At 46.6% G+C, this 19,838-nt stretch overlaps 1 protein-coding gene across 1 annotated transcript in view; it reads left to right on the plus strand.

The window, feature by feature from the left end:
• The first annotated feature begins 2,167 nt into the window (after positions 1 to 2,167).
• CDHR3 (cadherin related family member 3) overlaps positions 2,168 to 19,838 on the plus strand; it is a 60,491-nt gene continuing 42,820 nt past the window's right edge. Inside the window, exons 1-3 of the mRNA XM_030761503.2 lie at positions 2,168 to 2,614; positions 8,744 to 8,909; positions 12,336 to 12,433. Coding sequence (XP_030617363.2) covers positions 2,384 to 2,614; positions 8,744 to 8,909; positions 12,336 to 12,433 — 495 coding nt within the window. The 5' untranslated portion in view covers positions 2,168 to 2,383. The remainder of the gene's footprint in view (positions 2,615 to 8,743; positions 8,910 to 12,335; positions 12,434 to 19,838) is intronic.

Raw genomic sequence — 19,838 nt, forward strand, 5'->3', positions numbered from 1 at the left:
CAGGGACCACGGTTAGAATGGATGAAATCAGGCACACCTAGCATGATGCCCAGTGAGTAGGTGCCCAGTGAAGGTGAGTGGTTACTAGTTTCAGTCTGTTCCTTTGGGCCGGGCACTACCTTACCGCAGGCTATTCTTGAGAAAAATGTAGTGAGTTACATCTTTGTTTAAACATGCTCAGAGGCCTCCTTCCTCGTTGGCTAGAGGGGCACGAATCACTGGAGTGAGTGGGAGGGGGCAAGATCAGGTCGGGGGTGGGGCCCTTGGAGACAAATTGCCAACCTTTCATTTTGCTCATGACCATCTTGCCCTGCTGAGCTGGGAGGGAACACACTTGTGAACAGCTTGGGGGAGTGGGGTGGAGATTCCAGTGGTGGGAAAAGAGGGCTTGAGGGAATTATACCCACAAAACCCAACCCACCACAGCAGTTGATTATTTTTCTCGTTTTGAAAAACTATTTTGGGGAACTTTTTGCCTCTAAATACTCCAGGCATACTATTTTGCTGCTGGTTTTTTAATCACAAGAATGCTCTAATATTAAAGTCAATTTTAATAGATTAAAAAAATCCATTTGCATTCACATCACCCTAAACCTCAGCTGTTTTGACATTTCTGAGTCCTTGCACAGTCCTTGCCCATAAAATCGGGTAATGCCGCCAGCAAAAAATAACTTATGCATAATGCATTTTAGTCTCTAAACGAAATCAGATGATTTTAGATTTAGGAAAGCTTGTATCGGTGAATGTGTTTATATTTCACTTTCTCCTGCATTTCTACCTACCTCTCTGCATCCCCTCCCCCAAATTTGAAATAAAAACATTCTCTTATACAAGCCAACATTTTCCCATGGCTTGTTTGTTTCTAGAAATTTTGCACCTTTCAGATTTTGCACCTTTTGCACCTTCAGATCCTACCTCCTCCCATTCCAGGAATTTTTGTCCCCAGTGGCTAACGGTGGCCAAGGTTGGAAGCTGGCTAAGAAGCAAGACCTCAGTGTAAATTTTGGCTTCATTACTTATTATTCACCATGTGTCCTTCAGCTTGGTTTCCTCATCTGTAAAATGATGACACTAATATTTATCTGAGAGGATTATTCTGAGGAGTAAATGAGAGAAAGTATTTTACATGATGCATTTATTTGGACCATTGGTTAAGTGGTAATTGTATTAATTTCCTAGGGATGCCGTAACAAATTACCATAAACTGAACAGCTTAAAGCAGCAGAAATTTATTCTCTCACAGTTAAGGAGCCCAGAAGTCTGAAATCAAGCTGTCAATAGGATTGGTTCCTTCCAGAGACTCTGAGGGAGAAGCTGCTCCAGGCCTACCTCCTGGTTTCTGGGGGTTGCTTGCCATGCCTTGGCTTGTAGCTACATCACTTCAGTTTGTGCCTCTTTCCTAACATGGGCTTCTTCCTTCTGTGTGTGTCTCTGTGTCCTATCCTGTTCTCATAAGGACACCACTCACTACATTTGGGGCCCACTCTAAACCAGCACGACCTCCTCTTAACTAATTACATTTACAAAGACTCTATTTGCAGATAAGCTACATTCTGAGGTTCTGGGTGGCCATGAATTTGGGGGGGCACTATTCAACCCCTACAGGAACCATCATTATGGAAGCATAAAGAATATGACCCACTGCTCTCCTCTGTGCTGGCAAAATCCTGCAGAGTGTCAAGGAGACCTTAGAGTGTCCTGAGGCTTTCCTGGAAGAAACACATTTTCTCTGACATCATAACATTCCCTGTTTGTAATGCAGCCCAAGGTAATTCACGGGCCTGCCCTGAGTCTCTCACTACCTTCTCTGTGAAATGGGAGTCACTCTATCGAGCATGATGTACTGATCGACCCTCTCCATGATGCCCACAGCATCCAGTAATAATAAATCATTGTCCGTGAGATTCCTTAGGGATGTGGGGAGAGCTGGCATGATTTTGGAGTTCTCATGCACACTCCATTCTCAATGGCCTCTGAATCAAACACTGACACGGAGAAGGAAAATAAATTCTTAGAGACTCCCTGGCCCTTGTAAGACAGAGGATGCCATGGCCAGACTGGGTCCTCCAAGGGGTGTCTGTCTTCTAAGGCATCACATTTCCCTCTCCCTGGCTCTTCACAAAGGCTGGGAGAAACCAGAAAGGAAGCAGAGAGACAAAAGAAAGACAGCAGCGTTATTTCCAGAATGACAGAAGCAGATTTCATGGTTGTTTGCTGGTGGTTGTTTTCTTGGCTTTGAGATGATCTCGCATTCCTGTTTCCAGCTCTTGGCAAGAGTCTTCATTCTTGGGGCGTGACTGGATTCCAGTGTTGCCCTGAGCTACGAGTTGAAGCCACAGACCAAGCTGCTAAGTCCTTGTTTCCAGCACAAGGCTTTGTGCTCATGTCATTTTGCATCCTTTTTAAATCCGCAGTGGGACATGCACTACACCTAATCCACTTACCTGCTACAAGCAACGTGGCAGAGAATTCTCCACCTGAGACTTCAGTGCACAAGTTTTCTGTGACATTATCAGCATCACTGTCACCTGTGATCCCAGGGTTTCCCCTAATCAACTCAAGTCCCCTCACTGAGGCCTTCAGGGTGAACTGGCTGTCAGACACTGACTTTGAGGTAAGCACCATCTTACTCCCAATAGGAGCTGCTCACAAAGAGGGGTCCTGAAGATGGGGTGGATGGGATTCTGGATCATTTCCTCCTCTTTCCCTGGTTTAATCTCCCCTCTTGTAAGATCCGGGCATTCTGTTTGGGGCATTCTACAGCCCTCTGTGCTAGATGCCCCTATAGCTTTGGACTTTTTCTCCATTTAATTCAGTCCAAATGAACAATATGTTCAATTTGTTACAAACAAAAGGTTTGTTTCTTATTGCCAACCACCCTCACACGATAACAGGTGTTAGAGGTGCTGACAGTAACTGAATTCTTTGGGTGGCACAGTTTGTGTGATGATCTCCTTAAAAACGAGGCCCTGATGAATTTGTACCTGGTGATTCTTCTTTTCTATGATTCTGTAATTTTTCAGAAGGAAATTTATGAGGAGACATTTCATATGGAAAGAATGCACCCTTAACAAAAATATAAGTCTGGATGTCCAGCCATACTATGCGAATGTTTCCTCTTGGACAATTCAGACCCAATCATTCACATTCAAGAGCCACGCCACTGCTGCTCTGTTTTCTCGTTTGTCATTTGGGTCTTTTCCAAAGTTTTCACTTCTCCTTAGGCAGGACAAACCTGCTGATTGCATGTCTACTGGTAACCTCAAAGGCCTTCTAAGGATGTCTTTAGGGCCTAGGTGTCTGGACCCGCTTGTACTGCATTATCCCCCAGGCCTACCTCATTCCTCAATGGGCGTAGGGACCTCCCACAGTCATCATCAGCTTTGCCCCTGCTCCCACCTGCCGTTGCTCTGGGTTTCTGGTGGGACCCAGCGGGCCTGCTTGGTCTAGGCTCGGTTGCCTCTCTGAGATACATAAGGTGTTCTTAAACCCAGCTGATGGTTAGAGCCACTAGGGGAGCTTTCAGAAAGTGTGCATATCTGGGCCCCAGAGCAGACCTGTGGAGCCCAGGACTTGAAGGCAAGAGCCCAGCATCTGGTATTCTCTGCACCCCAGGGGTGGGCCCTCTGGTATGCAAGGAGCACACATTCAGGAAGACTTCACCTCACCATCCAGGGTACATTCCCAGGGCCCACATACTGTTTCTGCCTATCTACCTGCTCCCTTGACTTCCGGTTCATCTTTAACAGCTGTTGCTTATCTGTGCCTCTAAGCCTTGCCAGTTGCTTACACTTACAGAGCACGTAGTATACACCGGACACTGTGGAAAGTGCTTGACATGTGTTTACTCTTGTAATATTCACAACAAGCCAATGATGTTATTTGTATGATTATCCCCTTTGTACAGGTGGGGGAAATGATGCAAAATTTAACAGAGAGGTGAGATAACTTGCCCTGGGTTGTACAGCTACTGCTGTGCTGAAACTGGAAGGCAGGTAGTCTGGTTTTAGAGCTCTCACTATTTTTTTAAACAGCTCTATTGAGACATAATACACATAGCATATAATTCACCCGTCTAAAGTACACAAGTCAGTGGTTTTTACTCTATTCACACACTATCACCACGATCTAATTGTAGAATGTTTTCATCACCCAAAAACAAAACCCCAAGTCCATTAGCAGTCGCTCCCCTGTCTCCTATCCTCCCAGGCCCTGGGAACCACTAAACTACTTTCTGTCTTAATGGATTTGCCTATTCTGAACCCCTTCATATGAATGGAATCATATTGTATTTGGTTTTTAATGACTGGCTTCTTTTCACTTAAGCATAAAATTTCAAAGGTCACACATGTTGTAGCATGGATCAGTACTTCAGTCCTTTTAATGGCTGAATAATATTCCACTGAATGGATATACTACATTTTGTCTATTTGTTCATCAGTTGACAGATATTTGGGTTATTTCCACTTGAGAGCCCTCATTCTCAGCCTCTCATAGTCTGTAGCCTTTAATGATGAGGATGACCAAGATATTTCAGATTTTCAGATGTTCTAAAGCACATTCAGTGGCTTCCCTTGTGGTCCAGTGGTTAAGAAGCCACCTTCCAACGCAGGGGACTTGGGTTTGATCCCTGGTCGGGGAACTAATATCCCACATGTCACAGGGCAACTAAACCCACGCGTCAAAACTACTGAGCCTGTGCGCTCTAGAGCCTGTGCGCTCTAGAGCCTGTGCCACAACTAGAGAGCCCACGTGCTGCAGCTACTGAGCCTGCATGCTCTGGAGCCCGCACACCACAACTAGAGAGAAGACCATGCGCTGCAATGAAGAGCCCGCATGCTACAGTGAAAGATCTCGCATGCCACAACTAAGACCTGACACAGCCAAATACACACATACATACATACATACATACACACATACATAAACATTAATTTAAAAAATGAGGGCTGTTTAAAAAATAAAAAGCACGTCCACATCCTGGTCTCTTAATTGTTACTACTAACACTGATATTATCACTATTAAAATTGCAAATCCCTATTCTAGAAATAACATCACAAAGAGACAGCAAGGTTAACTGCTGATTTGTCTGAGATCACAGAGCCAGAAAGGATGAAATAAGAACTTGACTCAGGTCTTCCCGTTCCCAGTGTCAGGCTCTGTCCCCTACACTGCCCTGCACATCTACTCCTGCTTGCATGAGCCCCCAAATCCTCCGCTATCATACCTGCCCTTCCCACATTCCATGTGTGATTCAAGCAGGGCTGTCAGTCAAGGAGGAGTTCCATCCTGTTCCTGACCTCTAGAAATGGAGAATTTCTGAGCCTCTCCACTGATCTAGGTCACGTGTTCAGTGTCCAGTCCCAGTCCTGGTGCCCTCCTGGCACCAGAGCCAACAGCTGCCCAGGACCCCGTGTCGGTATTAGGATGGGCCACAGGTTCACACGTCCTGAAGCTGTTCTCAAGAATTTGTTGCTGCTCTCCAGAAACTACCCAGTATTATCAACCATCCCCTGCAAGAAGTCGCTATTCTCCAACCCAAACTGCTCACAAGGGCTGTTCCTACAGAACACAACAATGCCATCTCTGTGGCAGAACCTGGCTCCTCCTTGACCCTCGGCAGGGTGACCTAGCCATAAGGTTCTGAGGTCTCTGGCCCAGAGGTCTGGTCACTGTTGGCCTTGGGACTCAGTCATGCAGGGCTTTCTGAGGGTGACCTCCAATCATGCCAGAGGCAGGCTGCCCTACTTTTGGACAGAGCTGCTGAGACTTCGGGGTGGGGGGTTAGGTGGATTAGTAATGCTGATGGTGATGCTGATGACGACAAGTCACATTTATGGCGCATTTACCGTATGCCAGGAGCTCCCCTAAACATTTTGTGAACGCATTCATTTAATCCTCACAACAATGCTATGAAGTGGTACGCTATTATTACTTACATGTTAAAGGTGGGGAAACTGAGGCATAGAGAGGTTGAGCAACTCGCCCAAGTTCACACAGCTAACTGGTGGCAGACTTGAGATTTCAGGTCAGGCAGGCTGGCCCCAAGAACACTTGCTCATCGCCCCCAAGCCGCGCTGCCTCACTCTTGCCTCCCAAGAGGGATATCCAAGCCTCATCCAGCAGCGCATGTGGCTCACCTCTGGAGCAGCACCAAGAAGGAGAGCTCTGAGGAGTCAGGGAGGCGGGACTAACGGACATCCACGAGAGCTGTAAGGGCAGGCGCTCTCTGAGGCTGCGTGGCGGCCGCGCTTGCCCCGCTGCCATTGGCCCATCTCTGAGCTTGACACCGCTCTGTCCTCATCTGCTGTCGTGAGCTCTGTGGACCTTGTAAATTTGGTCAGCCTTGTCCAGAACAACCTCAAACTTAACACACCTAAAACTAAACTTATCGTCTTTTAGCAAAACTCTGCAGCCAGATTGCCCACCATCAGAGAGACTCCACCACGCCCAGCTGTGACCTTTGGAGTTCCTTCTCCTCCCTGCTCTGGTCTCCTGATGTGTGAAAGGGGGAAGTTTTTCCAACCTATGGTTATTGCGATGATTAAATAAAATACTCCACAAAATGTCTTGGCCAGAGCCTTGCACATGAACATTTAATTAATGCTGGTAAAGACAACAGCAAAAGCAACTTTTCCATGTGTTGGCAGCAACCTAATTCCTTTGGTTCCAAGATATAACACTTTAGACCTTTTTTTTTTGGCGGTACGCAGGCCTCTCGCTGTTGTGGCTTCTCCCCCTTGCGGAGCAAAGGCTCCCAACGCGCAGGCTCAGCGGCCATGGCTCACGGGCCCAGCCGCTCCGCGGCATGTGGGATCTTCCCGGACCGGGGCACTAATCCATGTCCCCTGCATCGGCAGGCGTACTCTCAACCACTGTGCCACCAGGGAAGCCCTAGACCTTTTTTTGACTGTTCTATTTTCTTCCTCTAGGGTGTTAGAGCCAGGCCCCAAGGAGAAAGGCTGTCAATAGGTAACATTGGGGTGAAGGATCTTCAAGCATGGAGTTCAGGAGAGGACTCCAGGCTTAGGTAGCTGGAAGCTAGGGTGTAAATCAGGAAGCACAGAGGACCGTTGTGACAGGGGTAGCTCTGGTGGATACACATTCACTGAACAGTTTTCGACATCTAATGATAATAAAACTCAGCATTTGCTGGGTGCTCGCTCAGCACCAGACAGGGATCAAAGTATTCCATGGATTAGCTCATGGAGTCCTCCCAGCAACTGCAGAAAGCAGATGCCATTAGTATCCCCACTTTACAGATGGTAAAATTGAGGCACGGAAAGGTTAAGTAATGGGAAGGCTGAGCTTTGAAGCCGGTCAGTCTGGCGCCAGAGTCTACACTCTTGACTCCTATGTTATGCTGCCTCTCACCTCCCACGTGCCAAGCAGAGAGACAGGTCATCTCCACTTGTGTGGAGCCCAGGCTGACCCTGTTCATTGGTGGTGACAAGATTACTATGTTTTCCCCTCTCAACCCTTCTTCATACGTGCCCCCTCCACTGCATGTGCTCATTCACATCTGTGGCCATCCTCTCCTCTCATAATCAATCCAGATCGTACAAAGTCAAACACAATGCCCACCACCTCCTCCATGAAGTCCTCCTCGACTAAACACATCTCACAATGAACTTTTTTCCCCATGATTTTCCATAGTACCGTGGTCTAGCTCTTTGTTATAATACCTTGTATTATACTTCAGTTGTTTAACTAGGGCGAGAATTATTTACCTAACGATAGTCATGTGGAAACAAAATCAGGGAAAGGTCAGGTAACTTTCCCAAGGTCACAAAGAAGTCCAGTGGTGGAAACTGGATAGGAGCTAAGTGCTTTTCTCAGTAGAGGATACTGAATGCCTCCCTGCCTGGCCCCAGTTGTATTAATAACCAAAAGGTTCTTCTATGAGCATAAATTAAGATATTTATGAAATTTAGTCCTTGATATCTCAAAGGGCTCTGGGCCTTCTGGGAGCTCCACAGGCTAAGCTGGTGGCAGGGATGTGCATATAGATGTGCGAGGTCACAGACTGGCCTCCAGTTAACCTCAGCAGGGCCCTTCTACCATGGACCACAGGGGTTCCTGCTGGCAACAGTCTAGATTCCGGTGATATGTCTCTGGCCCTGGTGCTTGGTGCCCCTTCCACATCTCCACTCCAAAACACTTGTCTTGCACAGGACACATTTCTGACAGTGGAAGAATGTGTGGAAATGTACCAAAAACCCAAAGAGCCTGTTGGTGTAAGTAAATATCATTTCTTATTTCTGCAGATGTATCCTTCTCTTGTTTATTCTTAGATGTGGCCTTGGGAAACTTAGAGGGGAATGATGAGTCAAGACGTAACTTAACAGCAATCCCAGGGAAGTGCAGCATCTTATTCTTAAAGACAAGAAAATCAAACTGTATTCAGGGTAGCTAAGGGACTTGCCTAGGAGCCTACCCCAAGTAGTGACAGGTTTTAAATTTTTCGGGCTTTCCATCTCCAGTAGATGGAACTAGGATGTCTCCTGAATATTTGTCTTTCCTATGAAGAGCAGTAGCCCACAGAGGAGTCCCTTTAGTGAAGTGTCACGGGGTTTGTTTCGGAAAGACACAGGCAAAACCACCAGTTCCCCTGACAGTGAGTGAAAGATGGTTTCCAGGGTGCTGGTTGCCTCCTTCCTAGTAATATCCCTTTGCAAAATGTGTGCATACAAAACAGATCTTCTTTCACATTGTTACTAAGAATTGTGCATTTGCTTTTAGGTTGTCACCACCGGGAAGGAACAACTAGATTTTGAAACAGGACCACACATATTTGATTTGCAGATTTGTGTGAAGGATGACGTGGGTGTCACTGACCTGCAGGTCCTGACTGTCCAGGTAACAGATGTGAATGAGCCGCCTGAGTTTCAAGGCAACTTGGCAACAGGTAAGACACACTGGGGTGTGCGATGCAGCCCAGACGGTGGCATCAGGCAGGACGCTGGGTGACAGAGTGAAATAGAAAAGTAAATAAACAAGCAGCTGTTTCCCTGGAAAAGGCAACTGCTTAATGAGTGGGGAATAAGTGAAACGTCCACCAGCCCAGGACTCCCAATAGTAACACCCAATAATTTACAAAGCCCTTTCCATCCATGGCTTCTCTTGGGCCTCTCCTGGGGAGGAACCTGGGGCTCAAGGACCTCAAGTGGATCATGATGGAGGAAACTGGGCTGAGCCCGTTTACAGGCTTAGCACTGGATACCGGCCATTGACTGACTGGTGCATTCTCCACATGGATGCTGACCCCTCGAGGGGACTGTGTATTTGGGGTCTGCTACAGGGTAGGGACAATAGAGGGGACCGGAGCATAGGGTAACATCCTGCGTGATCTCTCCCTGGCTCATGGCTTTGAAGGCCATCCATACACTGACAACTCCCAAGTCCACTGTTATTTTTGTTTGTTTTCTATTTTTTGGATTCAATCATCTTTATTAACCTATCAATGTCACATTTTATATCAGTACATACTACCTTGTTATTTTTTCAAAGGAATCTACTTTAGTACATCATATTAATAGTAAAAAGTCAAATAAGATGGCTAAACATCAACCTAGCGTATTAATGTCCTCTGGACAAGGCAAGCTAGAAATGCAGTCACTTTACACACATGTAAGGGTAGTGTTCCAAATTAACAAAGAAGCTGCTACACCAGCTTCACCCTTGAACTCCTGACTCAGATAAAAACTGTCCTACCCAACATCTCCATTTGGATGTCTAATGGACATCCATGATATTGTGATTTATAATAAGGAACATATATTTTGTCTTTGTCCCCTCCTGGCACAGATCCTAAAATCGTTGGAATGTCCTAAGTGATAAGAGTGATAAAGGTGTCTTTTCTTACATTAATGAGGTGACTTTTGGACCCCACCTAAGGATGGGTGTTGCCCACTAGAGAAACCAACCATATGATTAGAAGGTTGGACAGTGGAGAGGGGGGAGGGGCTGGAGATTGAGTTAAATTGGGTTCAGTCACTAATGGCCAATGATTTAATCAGTCGTGCCTACGCAATGAAGCTTCCATAAAAGCCCAAAAGAACAGGGCTCAGAGAGCTTCCGGGTTGGTGAACACGTGGAACCTGGGGAGAGTGGGTGCCTGGAGAGGGCATGGGAACTCTCTGCCCCTTTCCCATACTGTGCCCTATGCATCTCTTCCATCTGGCTGATCCTGACTTATACCCTTTTATAATAGCCCAATAATCTAGTAAGTAAAATGTTTCCCTGTGTTCACTAGACAGCAAACCCCTCTAGCAAATTATTGGAACCCGAGGAGGGGGTTGTGGGAACCTCCCATCTAGAGCCGGTTGGTCAGAAGCACAGGTGACCACCTGGACGTGTGATTGGCATCTGAAGGGGCAGGGGCTGTCTTGTATGATGGAGCCCTGCAGCTGTGGAATCTGACGCTATCTCTGGGTAGACAGTGTCAGAATCGAGTTGAGTTGTAGGACACGCAGCTGGTGTTGGAGAATTGCTTGGTCGTGTGGGAACCCCCCTAGACACACACTGGAACTGGTGTTAGAATCTGACATCTCAGACTTAATGTGCCCCCAAACCACTCTTGACTCCCGTCTCCCTCCCCACCATCCCAGCCCAAATCTGCTTCTCTCATCTTTCCCATTTTAGTTACTGGCAACTCCATCTTTCCAGTTTCATGGGCCAAAACCTCGCAGTTACCCTTGATTCCCCTCTGTCTTTCACACCCAACATCAAACCCATTAGGAAATCCTGCCAGCTTCTAAGTTTATGCAGAATCCAACCTCTGCCCAGCAACCCCAGCATGGCTCACCGGGATCACGGCAGTGGCCACCTAATCGGTCTCCTGCTCTGCCCTTGCCCCCTCTAGTTGATTCTTCTTACGACAACCAGAGGGATATTCTTAAACATCGGTTAAATCAAGGCACTCCTCTGCTTAAAACCCTGCAAGAACTTCCCATCTCTCTCACAAGGAGAACCAGAGTCTCCCTAAGGTCCTATCAGATCCAATGAGCCCCTTCCAAACCCCATCTCCTCTCCAACACATCTCCCCTTCACTCCTCTGCTGCCGCAGTCCCGGCCTCCTCACCCGTCTGTGAATATCCCAGGCACGCCCTACCCCGGCATCTTTGCATCCACCATTTCCTCTGCCCCTTCCCCTGCATCTCTGTCTCCTCCTTTCTTTAAGAATCTTGACTCCAATGTCAGTGAACCTTCCAGAAGCACTCTATTTAACATGGTAACCCAACTCACCACATGCCTTATCCCTGATTCGTCTCCGTAACATTGCTCAGTAACATTCATGTATTTCATTCATTTATTTTATTTTCTATATCTCCCCACTAGAATGCAGGCTTCATGACAGCAGGGTTTTGTGTTTTGTGAATGGCTGTACTACCAATATGTAGATCCGTGTTTGGTACATAGTGAGAACTCAATCAATATTTTTTTGAATGAAAGCCTGAGCAGTGATCAAAGCAAATATAAGCTGGAGCTTGGATGTAAGATGGCCTGGGTTTGAATTGTGATTCTATTACTTAGCAGCTGAGACAACCTCACAACTTCTCTGAGCCTGTGCCCTTGTTTGTAAAGTGGAGATAACTACAATACCAACTTTACAGGGCTGTTGTGAAGACGAAAGGAGGAAACATAAGTCCTCAGCATAGTGTCTCCAAAAGAGTGAGTTAATGTTAACGTTCTCAGTCATCTCTCAGAAAGCTTCTCAGAAAGAGATTCCAGGACAGAGCATGGCGGCCCCTCGGGCAAGCCTGGTGGTGCTAGTGACCCTGTCTGCTCCCTCTTCACCCTGCCGGCCGAGAACTCTGAAGTAGACGGAATCCATGTGTGGTCCCTTTCCTGAACCTTTGTAGCCCTCCCTCTCCTTTTTTCCATATTCTCTCTGTTCCACTATAAGGCCTCTCATTTCAGGGACTCATTTCTGCTGAGATGCTAAGTGCACTTGAGGGGTGACCTAGGCTCGGTTTAGGAGGAATTTGCACGTGAAAGTGGATCTGGAACTCACACTGGAGGTTCCCACTGGGTTACTTTCCACCTCTCTGTCCTTATCACTCCCCTCCCCCACAAACAACAGTACCCTAGTTACCTCTCAACCCGGGAGATACATAAAGACTTGACACCGGCTTGGTCAATCCTAGCTCTTTCTTAATTCCCATAAATGGATCCACCCATGCAAGCTGGTCAGTGGTCTTACTCATGGCCTTAATCACTGCTTTCTTCTTTCCCCCAGTGCTTGGCTCGATATGGCTGTCCTGGTTTGGGAATTCCTCGTTTGTTTTATTTAATAAAATGTTTCTTTTTTCCCCTTTGCATGCCGGTATAGGTCTAGACCTCTACATAGTGGAAGGAGCAAAGCCTGGATTCATTTACCAGGTGGAGGCCTTCGATCCAGAAGACACAAGGCAAAACATACCCCTCGGTGTAAGTCTCCTTGCTAAACTGCAGAGGGGCTTTTCTGTGTGGTCTTTGACACAGGAGCCTGGCGTCTCAGCGGGGTGGGCTGGGTGGGGGCAGTGGGAGGAATCTGCTGTCCACTGCCAGGCACAGAGCTCCGGGGAGGCTGGAATGGGTGAGGGGCTTCTGGGGACAAACACCCCACATTGGATCCATGGCTCTGTGTGATCCTGGACAAGTTCTTAATCTCTCTGAGCTTCAATTTCTCCATCTATAAGATGGAAGAAGAATAGTGTAGCAGCTACCATAGTAGGGGGATGGTTAGTATTAGGTAACACACATAAAGCCACTTAGTCCAGGGCCTGGTGTATCAAAATTGTTCAATAGTTGTTTAATTCTAAGGTGATAAAAAACCAGCTATATTATTCTAAAAATAAGCATAAAATGTATACCTCAAAGGCAGGCATTAACACTTCCTTTTCAAGAGATGAAGACAAGCTGCTTGGAGCCTAGTTTTAAAAGAAAATTAGAAGACAGTCCCAGGAGTTCCGAAGAAAAGGAGGATTTCCACAGAGAAAAGCAGGAGACTGAGTCCTGCAGCATTGCCTCGTGGTTCAGTCTGAGACTGCTGATCCCCACCTTTTTAATCAGTTTCCTTAAGGGGGCTGCCAGTGGAGCTCTTGTAACCACTAACACTCAGGTCAAGAAGCCTCTTAGCTTATCCCTGGGCAAGGATGCCTCAGCTCCCAGCTCTGCCCACCGATGAGTGGGTGCACAGCTCCCAGTTTGTGTACCCAACGCAGCTGGGCAGCCCAGGCTGGAGGGGAAAACACCAAAGCTAATGCCACCTGTCTAATCTTGGAGCAGACAAAACTCCAGCAAACCCACCGTACAGAGAAGAGAATTCTTGAAATATGACACCTGGGGAATTGGCAACGCCAGGAGGCTGTCTCTGCATTTGCTGCGTGATTTGCAGCTTCAACTGGACTACTTTCTCTAACAGGAGGGAGCTTTGGGAATGAACTCCAGAACCAATAGAATATGGTTCTACAGGGTTTGCAACAAAGCTGTTTTAAGATTATTGAACATATCTTAAGTTAGGGAATAATTTGTTATCATTGGAAGACAATCCTTCTGTCAAAAAAAACAACCAATCAACCCATTCGTTCATCCAAGATTCTATCTGCATGAATAAGTGATTAATATGCAAACACTTAGTGGGTCCCTACTACCTGCTAAGAGCAATACTAGGTGCTTTAAATGCATACTTATTAATAACACACTTGTTCTATAACTTACAAATGTGTTTGTCTGAAAGTAACAGAAAACTTAACCACAGTGGTGGATATGAGATTTGTTTTCCTTCCATAACAAGAAGACCAGAGGCAGGCACGCAAGCAGTCCAGGGCTGGCACAGCTGCTACCCTCAGCAACCTTGGCTCTTCCTATCTTTCTGCTATTTCATCCATTGTATGTTGGCTTTGTTCTCCCTTTGTTAACCTCATGATTACAAGATGGCTGCTGTACCTCCAGGCTTTACCTCTAAGTTCCAGGCAGGAAGAAGAAGAGAAAAAGAAAGCAGGATGGGGTACAGGATAAAGGAGGCAGGCCAACCTAGTTTGTCCCTTTTTTGGTGGGGAAACCAAGACCCTCCTGGAAACCCTACCCAGGGGTCTTCTGCTTACTTCTCAATGGCCAGAACTGTGTCTTATGGCCACTGTTGCTTGGTGGTGACCAGGGGAAAAGGGATTCTGGATGGACATTAAGTCAGCAACCCAAAGCATAGTACCACACTTATACATTTAGTTCATTTCAACATTTACCAAGAATCCACTATGTGCCAGGCTTTCTATTAGATGCTTTGGATACAAAAACGAATAAGACACATCTTTGTACCTCAAGAAGTTTACAGTCTGGATGGGAGACATTCATGCGTACACCAAATAATGATAATTCAATAAGATCATTACTATAAAGTTTGTACAAGATGCAGTGGGGGCAGAGTGGAAGGAATCTTGGCTGTGAAGAAAAATATTTATTTTTAAATCTCCATTTCAATATATATTTCGAAAATTAGGCAGAAGGAACAAGGTCATGGCCCTTTCAAAAATACCTCCTAAGTCAGGTTGTTACTCTTTCAGATGAAGGGAAGCATCCCAGGTGGGGAGCAAATACAGTAGGTGTTGCTCCCTTAAAAGAAAATGTAATGCCATCCAAAGATATCGGAGAGCAGCTGCAGACCCTTGGAACCTGGAGCCGGGTGGCTGCAACTGTGGCTTCTGCAGTGAGTTTAGGATTGTTTGGAGAGGGGGCACTGCAGCAGAAATCGTTAATGAAGTATTTAACACCTGTGCTGGAACTGACAGCTGCACAGAAAGTCAACAGCCAGCCCTCAGGAGCAGTGAACATAACCTAGAAGGAACCTTTCTCAGACTAGCAAAAGGTAATAACAGTTCAGGAAGTAACATGCCACGGCCTTTGTACATAGACATTTTATTCTGCCCGCTTGGTGGTACTAAATGATATATTTTGCTCCCTACAAGGAGAAAGGAGATGGGTTAATTTGCTATTGACCAAACCTGTGCTTCTCAACCTTGGCTGTAAATTGAAACCACCAGAGGAACTTGCAAAAGCACAGAGATCTGGGTCCCACACCCTAAGAGTCTGATGTGATTGACCTGGGGTGTGGCCCAGGCATCAGGTTTTTAAAGCACCCCACCCAGTGATCTCTTGTGCTGCCAGGGTTGAGAACCGCTGCTTTTCTTTTTTTAATCGAAGTATAGTTGATGTACAATATTATAGGTTACAGGTGTCCAATATAGTGAATCACCATTTTTAAAGGTTATATTCTATTTAGAGTTATTATAAAATGTCAGCTACATTCCCCGTGTTGTACAATATCTCCTTGTAGCTTATTTAATACCTAATAGTTTGTACCTCTTAACTCCCTACCCCTAAATCGCCCCCTCTTCCCTCTGCCCACTGGTAACCACTAGTTTCTTCTCTATATCTGTGAGTCTGCTTCTTTTTTGTTATATTCACTAGTTTGTTGTATTTTTTAGATTCCACACTAAGTGATATCATCCATTACGTGTCTTTCTCTGACTTATTTTACGGCTTTAAGACACTGTTTCCCACACTCCCCAGGTCTCTCCCTCGGAGTTTTGGATTCTGTGGGTCTGAGATGGGGCCAGGAATCTACAGATTTGCCAGATACCTTGGGTGACTGTTCTGGTCAGAAAGGCTGGGAACACTGGTTTATGAGTGCTTCTCACTGGGTGTTCAAGACCCTGCATGAGAACATACCTAGGATGCTTCAAAAACGCAGATTCCTAGACTCTGCATCGGAATGCTGAATTGGACCACAAACTTCCCAGGTGATTCTGATGTATTCTGCCCTTGGAGAACCACTGACCTGAGTAAACAAGCACAGACTTTAATAAAATACCAAAGCATGTGCAGGAAGCCACCTGGGCTTGGTTTGTGCCTGTCATCTTACCTGGTGGGTTCCAGGAGTCACCTTGCTCATGGCAGCGACTAGAGGAGGAAGGATAAATTAAATATTAGCTCTAGGACACTTCTGGAACCTGCAACTCTTTTACAACAAATCCTCCACCCTCATCCAGCTTAATAAAGTGAAACTGTGTTTGTCACAGATTGTGCAAAATTGGGGCTAATACAGAAACCACTGGTATTTGCTCCCTCCCTTTTAAAGAAAGTTCTAAAGCATGTGGTTGTACATTGTTTGGACCCGCACTGCCCAATAGAGCTAGACTGTGAGCCAGAAATTAGTGCTGTGCCTTTAAATGTTCTAGTAGCCCCATCAAGAAGGTAAAACGAAACAGATGAAATTCATTTTAATACAGTTGAACTCCATATATCCAAACTATTATCATTTCAACATACAATCAACATAAAAATGACTCGTGAGATATTATACATCCTTTTTTTCATAGTATCTCTTCAGACTCGTGTATTTTACACTTAAAGCTCATCTCCTTTTGGACCAGCCACAGTGCAGATGCTCTGCGGTCACAGGTGCCCGTCGCTGGTGGCCTCTGTGCTGGACGGTGTGGCTGGGGCCCAGCATTCGCTCCCCTGCCGGTACACCTTCTGTGCTGTGATGGGTGCAGATGGAGGAGGCTCAGAGGCAAAGCATCAGGACACAGAGACGCGCAGGACGGTCCCTGTGTGAATAATTAGATTTACTGGCATTTCTGCCTGCCCTTTCTCCACCTCCTGAAGGAGGCTCTCTGGGGCCCACTCCCTCCCACCCAACTCCCACACTCCCCGCCCCTCATGCTTGGAAATGGCCACCGTGACTGCAGCAGAGCTTCCTTGGAGACTCGAAGGACGTTAATCAGTTTCGCAGCTGGAGGCAAAGTGATCTAGTGCAGCAATTCTTCCATTAAGGGGCTTTCGCTTGGCCTTTCCATTAGGGAAGGACTTTTGCATAAAGTGAAATGTGCTTTGTCTCCACCAGGGCAGACAAAGGATGAAATTAAAAGAGCAATAACCTTGCTACCAGCTGGGCTACCAGGAGGGCAGCAGGGGAAGCAATTCCCTCTCCACCTCCATCTTGCTCATGGCTCTGAGAAGTGGCATCACCTTGCAATCTTCCTGAGAGTAGAGTGATCAGCAGATGACTGTCAGTCCCACTGGATGGAAGTTTTCAGGTCCCCTGAGCAGCCCCCTATTTCCTGGCGAGGGAAGGATCTGAGGCCCTCGCCTGGGCCAGGTAATGCCAGTGAAAATCAAGGGATTCTGCTCATCCCCTTCCACCCACTCACACACACCCCTACTATTCACTGCCCCCCAGGCATCTGCCTAACTCAGGAGTCTCCGCTGGAAGTCTTTACAAAACGCTTTATACTCCAGGTTCTCGTGAGAATGCTTGAGAAGGGAACAAGCAGTGCTATTTGAAAGTTCCCACTCCAAATACACCACCACTGATGACGGTTCATACGTCGGGAGAGATACTTCCTCAAATAGAAGGGCATCATTGTTCTTAAGATTAGTGACATCTGAATCAAAGAACAGGACCCAGGCTGATCACGGAAAAAGACTGACAGAATACAGGAAGATCTGCAGCTTCCTCAGTAAAGGATTGCATCCTTTACATATCTATAGCATGTTGCATTTATACATGTGGCTCTTCTTAAAAACAAGTATTTGTCTATAACCCACCTAGCTCACCCTCATGATAATAACACACACAAGCAGAGCCCAGTTGAGTTAAGGGCTTGCAGTAGGTTTTTTTATGGTAGCTGTTTTTTTCCTCCTAGGCGCCCTTCCCTCCCATTCCCGTCCCCCACCTCCCACCTCTGAGCTGCTTTGGGGTGGAATAGGGGGAAAAGAAAGGATATAAAACATTCAGCTTACACTGAAAAATAATAGGACTGTGGTGTCATCTTTATAACTTGCCCTGGCCCAGTAGAGAGATGCTGCCTGTCTGGGCCCTCTAGGTGGGCTTGGGGGCATGTTCTCAGTGGCTGGTAGGGTCATTGGCACTCCCCGAACTTGGGAGGAATAAAGGTCCTGCTTCCCCCTGGAAACTTGGCCCCTGGAAATTGACTGCTCTCTTCCTTCGAGCTGGGAGGCTGAATTCTTGTAGCTTGATTCCACTGCAGGCCCGAAAGCAACCGAGGGCTGCAAATCAGCACAGGTTGGATCATTATTCGCCCGTGACTCCAGCTGTAGCGGCGGGGGCGGGGGGGGGGGGGTGCCGGCCCGGAGGTGGCGTGCCCTCCCCAGGGAGCCTGACATTTCAGGAAACTGGGCCAGCTCCCTCGCAGCCTTTTTTCTCTCCGCACCGGTGGCACAATAAAGGATGAATGGGGCAGGAAGCCTGCTCATCGTTCTCCACTCCGAAGCTCTGTGTCCGTGAGCAAAACATTGCCGCCAAGGGGCTGCAAAGAGAGAAAACTGGGGTGACGGTAAAGGAATATTCCCTGCGGGGACGCTCGAGAGCTTGTCTGACAAGCATTTGTTCACAGAATTGATCTGATTACTCAGGACTTTTCTTAGCCAGTATTGGAGCAGAGAGGGGCTGCCGTTGCTTTTCATCCTATTTAATTTCTGTTTTCCAAGAACGAATATCAAGGGAGCAGCTTTGATTAAACAAGCCTTTAAAAAGGGAAGAGAATGCCAGGTTTTACAGAAAGCTTTGCTGAGTCGCTGGCAAATGGCCACATGACATAATATTTTTAGTCTATGGATATTATCTCCTTTCTAAGTACCAAACTGCTATTCCCATTAACAGAAGCTCGTAGGTTCAGGGATAAAGGAAATTAGCCTGGCTCTAAAGGAAAAAAAAAATCGGGATTCCAGGAAATCAGCCTCTTAATAAAAATTTAAAAGAAATTCCCTGTGTTCTAATCCTACAGCTTTCTACCCTTTCTGTCTGCTGTTGCTTTTTTCTTGCTTGCTGAGACTGGAGGACGATTTCATACCCAAGTCCAGCATTACCAAATTGAAACAGACTTTTTATAAAGGTTGGCAACGTTTTTGTTGTTGTTGCCTTTTTAAGATCCTTTAAGGTGGGAATGGGGGTCTCAGATGGGAAATACGCGAGAAAAAAGCCCCAATATTGAACATTTAACAAATATTTATTGAGCACCTAGTATGTGTTAGGCGTAGGGATAGAGCAGTGAATAAAATGAAGCCCCTTCCCTCATGGATCTCACATTCTAACTGGACAGTAGTAGTTAACATACATGGACAGCTTACCTCTGCTAGGCACTGTTCTAGAACTTTACGTGATCTCCCCATGGGGCATGCCTTATTATTATTCCTCTTTGTTGCACAAGCTCTCATAAAATGGTAGAACCAGGATTCAGATTCAGCAGTCTGGCTCCAGCCTGGATCCAGAGCCACTTCACGACTCAACTGCCCCAATGTGTGACTCATGTTCCAGATGGGTCTAAGAGGCCACCTTCTCTGTTGCCCTAATATCCTATATTTATCCCTCGTGGAGCACCTGTCCCACATCTTCTTTGTATGTGCCTTCAATTGACCATCATCTTTGGCAGAGCAGGGCTGTCTGTCATCTCCATATCCCAAGACCTTGCACTGTTTGGGCAACAACCAGCTCCGGGGACCTATCTCCTAGAGCGTTTTAAAACACATGTGGAAAGGCATCCCGATTCAGGTGCACATAGTAAATGCCTTGCCGGGGTCTCTGAACTCTGCCATTCCAGCACATCCAGCTTGAGCCTCTGATATGTGGATATGTGAGGATTCTCTGCAGGAAAGGCTCAGCTCACAGAGCCAGGACAGCTCCACGTGCTGCCAGCTGCAGGCCCAGGCAGTGAGCTGGAGAGTTGGTGGGGGGCTTGGGATTTAAACATCACACCTCTGAGTGCTGTCAAGGTGCTTATACAATTTGGAGGGCGGGGTAGCTGGGAGAAGGGCACTTCTTGGCATTGCCCAA

The sequence above is a fragment of the Delphinapterus leucas genome, chromosome 9 (assembly GCF_059928025.1).
Source record: "Delphinapterus leucas isolate spDelLeu-1000000601 "Yukka" chromosome 9, BTC_Dleu_Yukka2, whole genome shotgun sequence".
Taxonomy (NCBI): domain Eukaryota; kingdom Metazoa; phylum Chordata; class Mammalia; order Artiodactyla; family Monodontidae; genus Delphinapterus; species Delphinapterus leucas.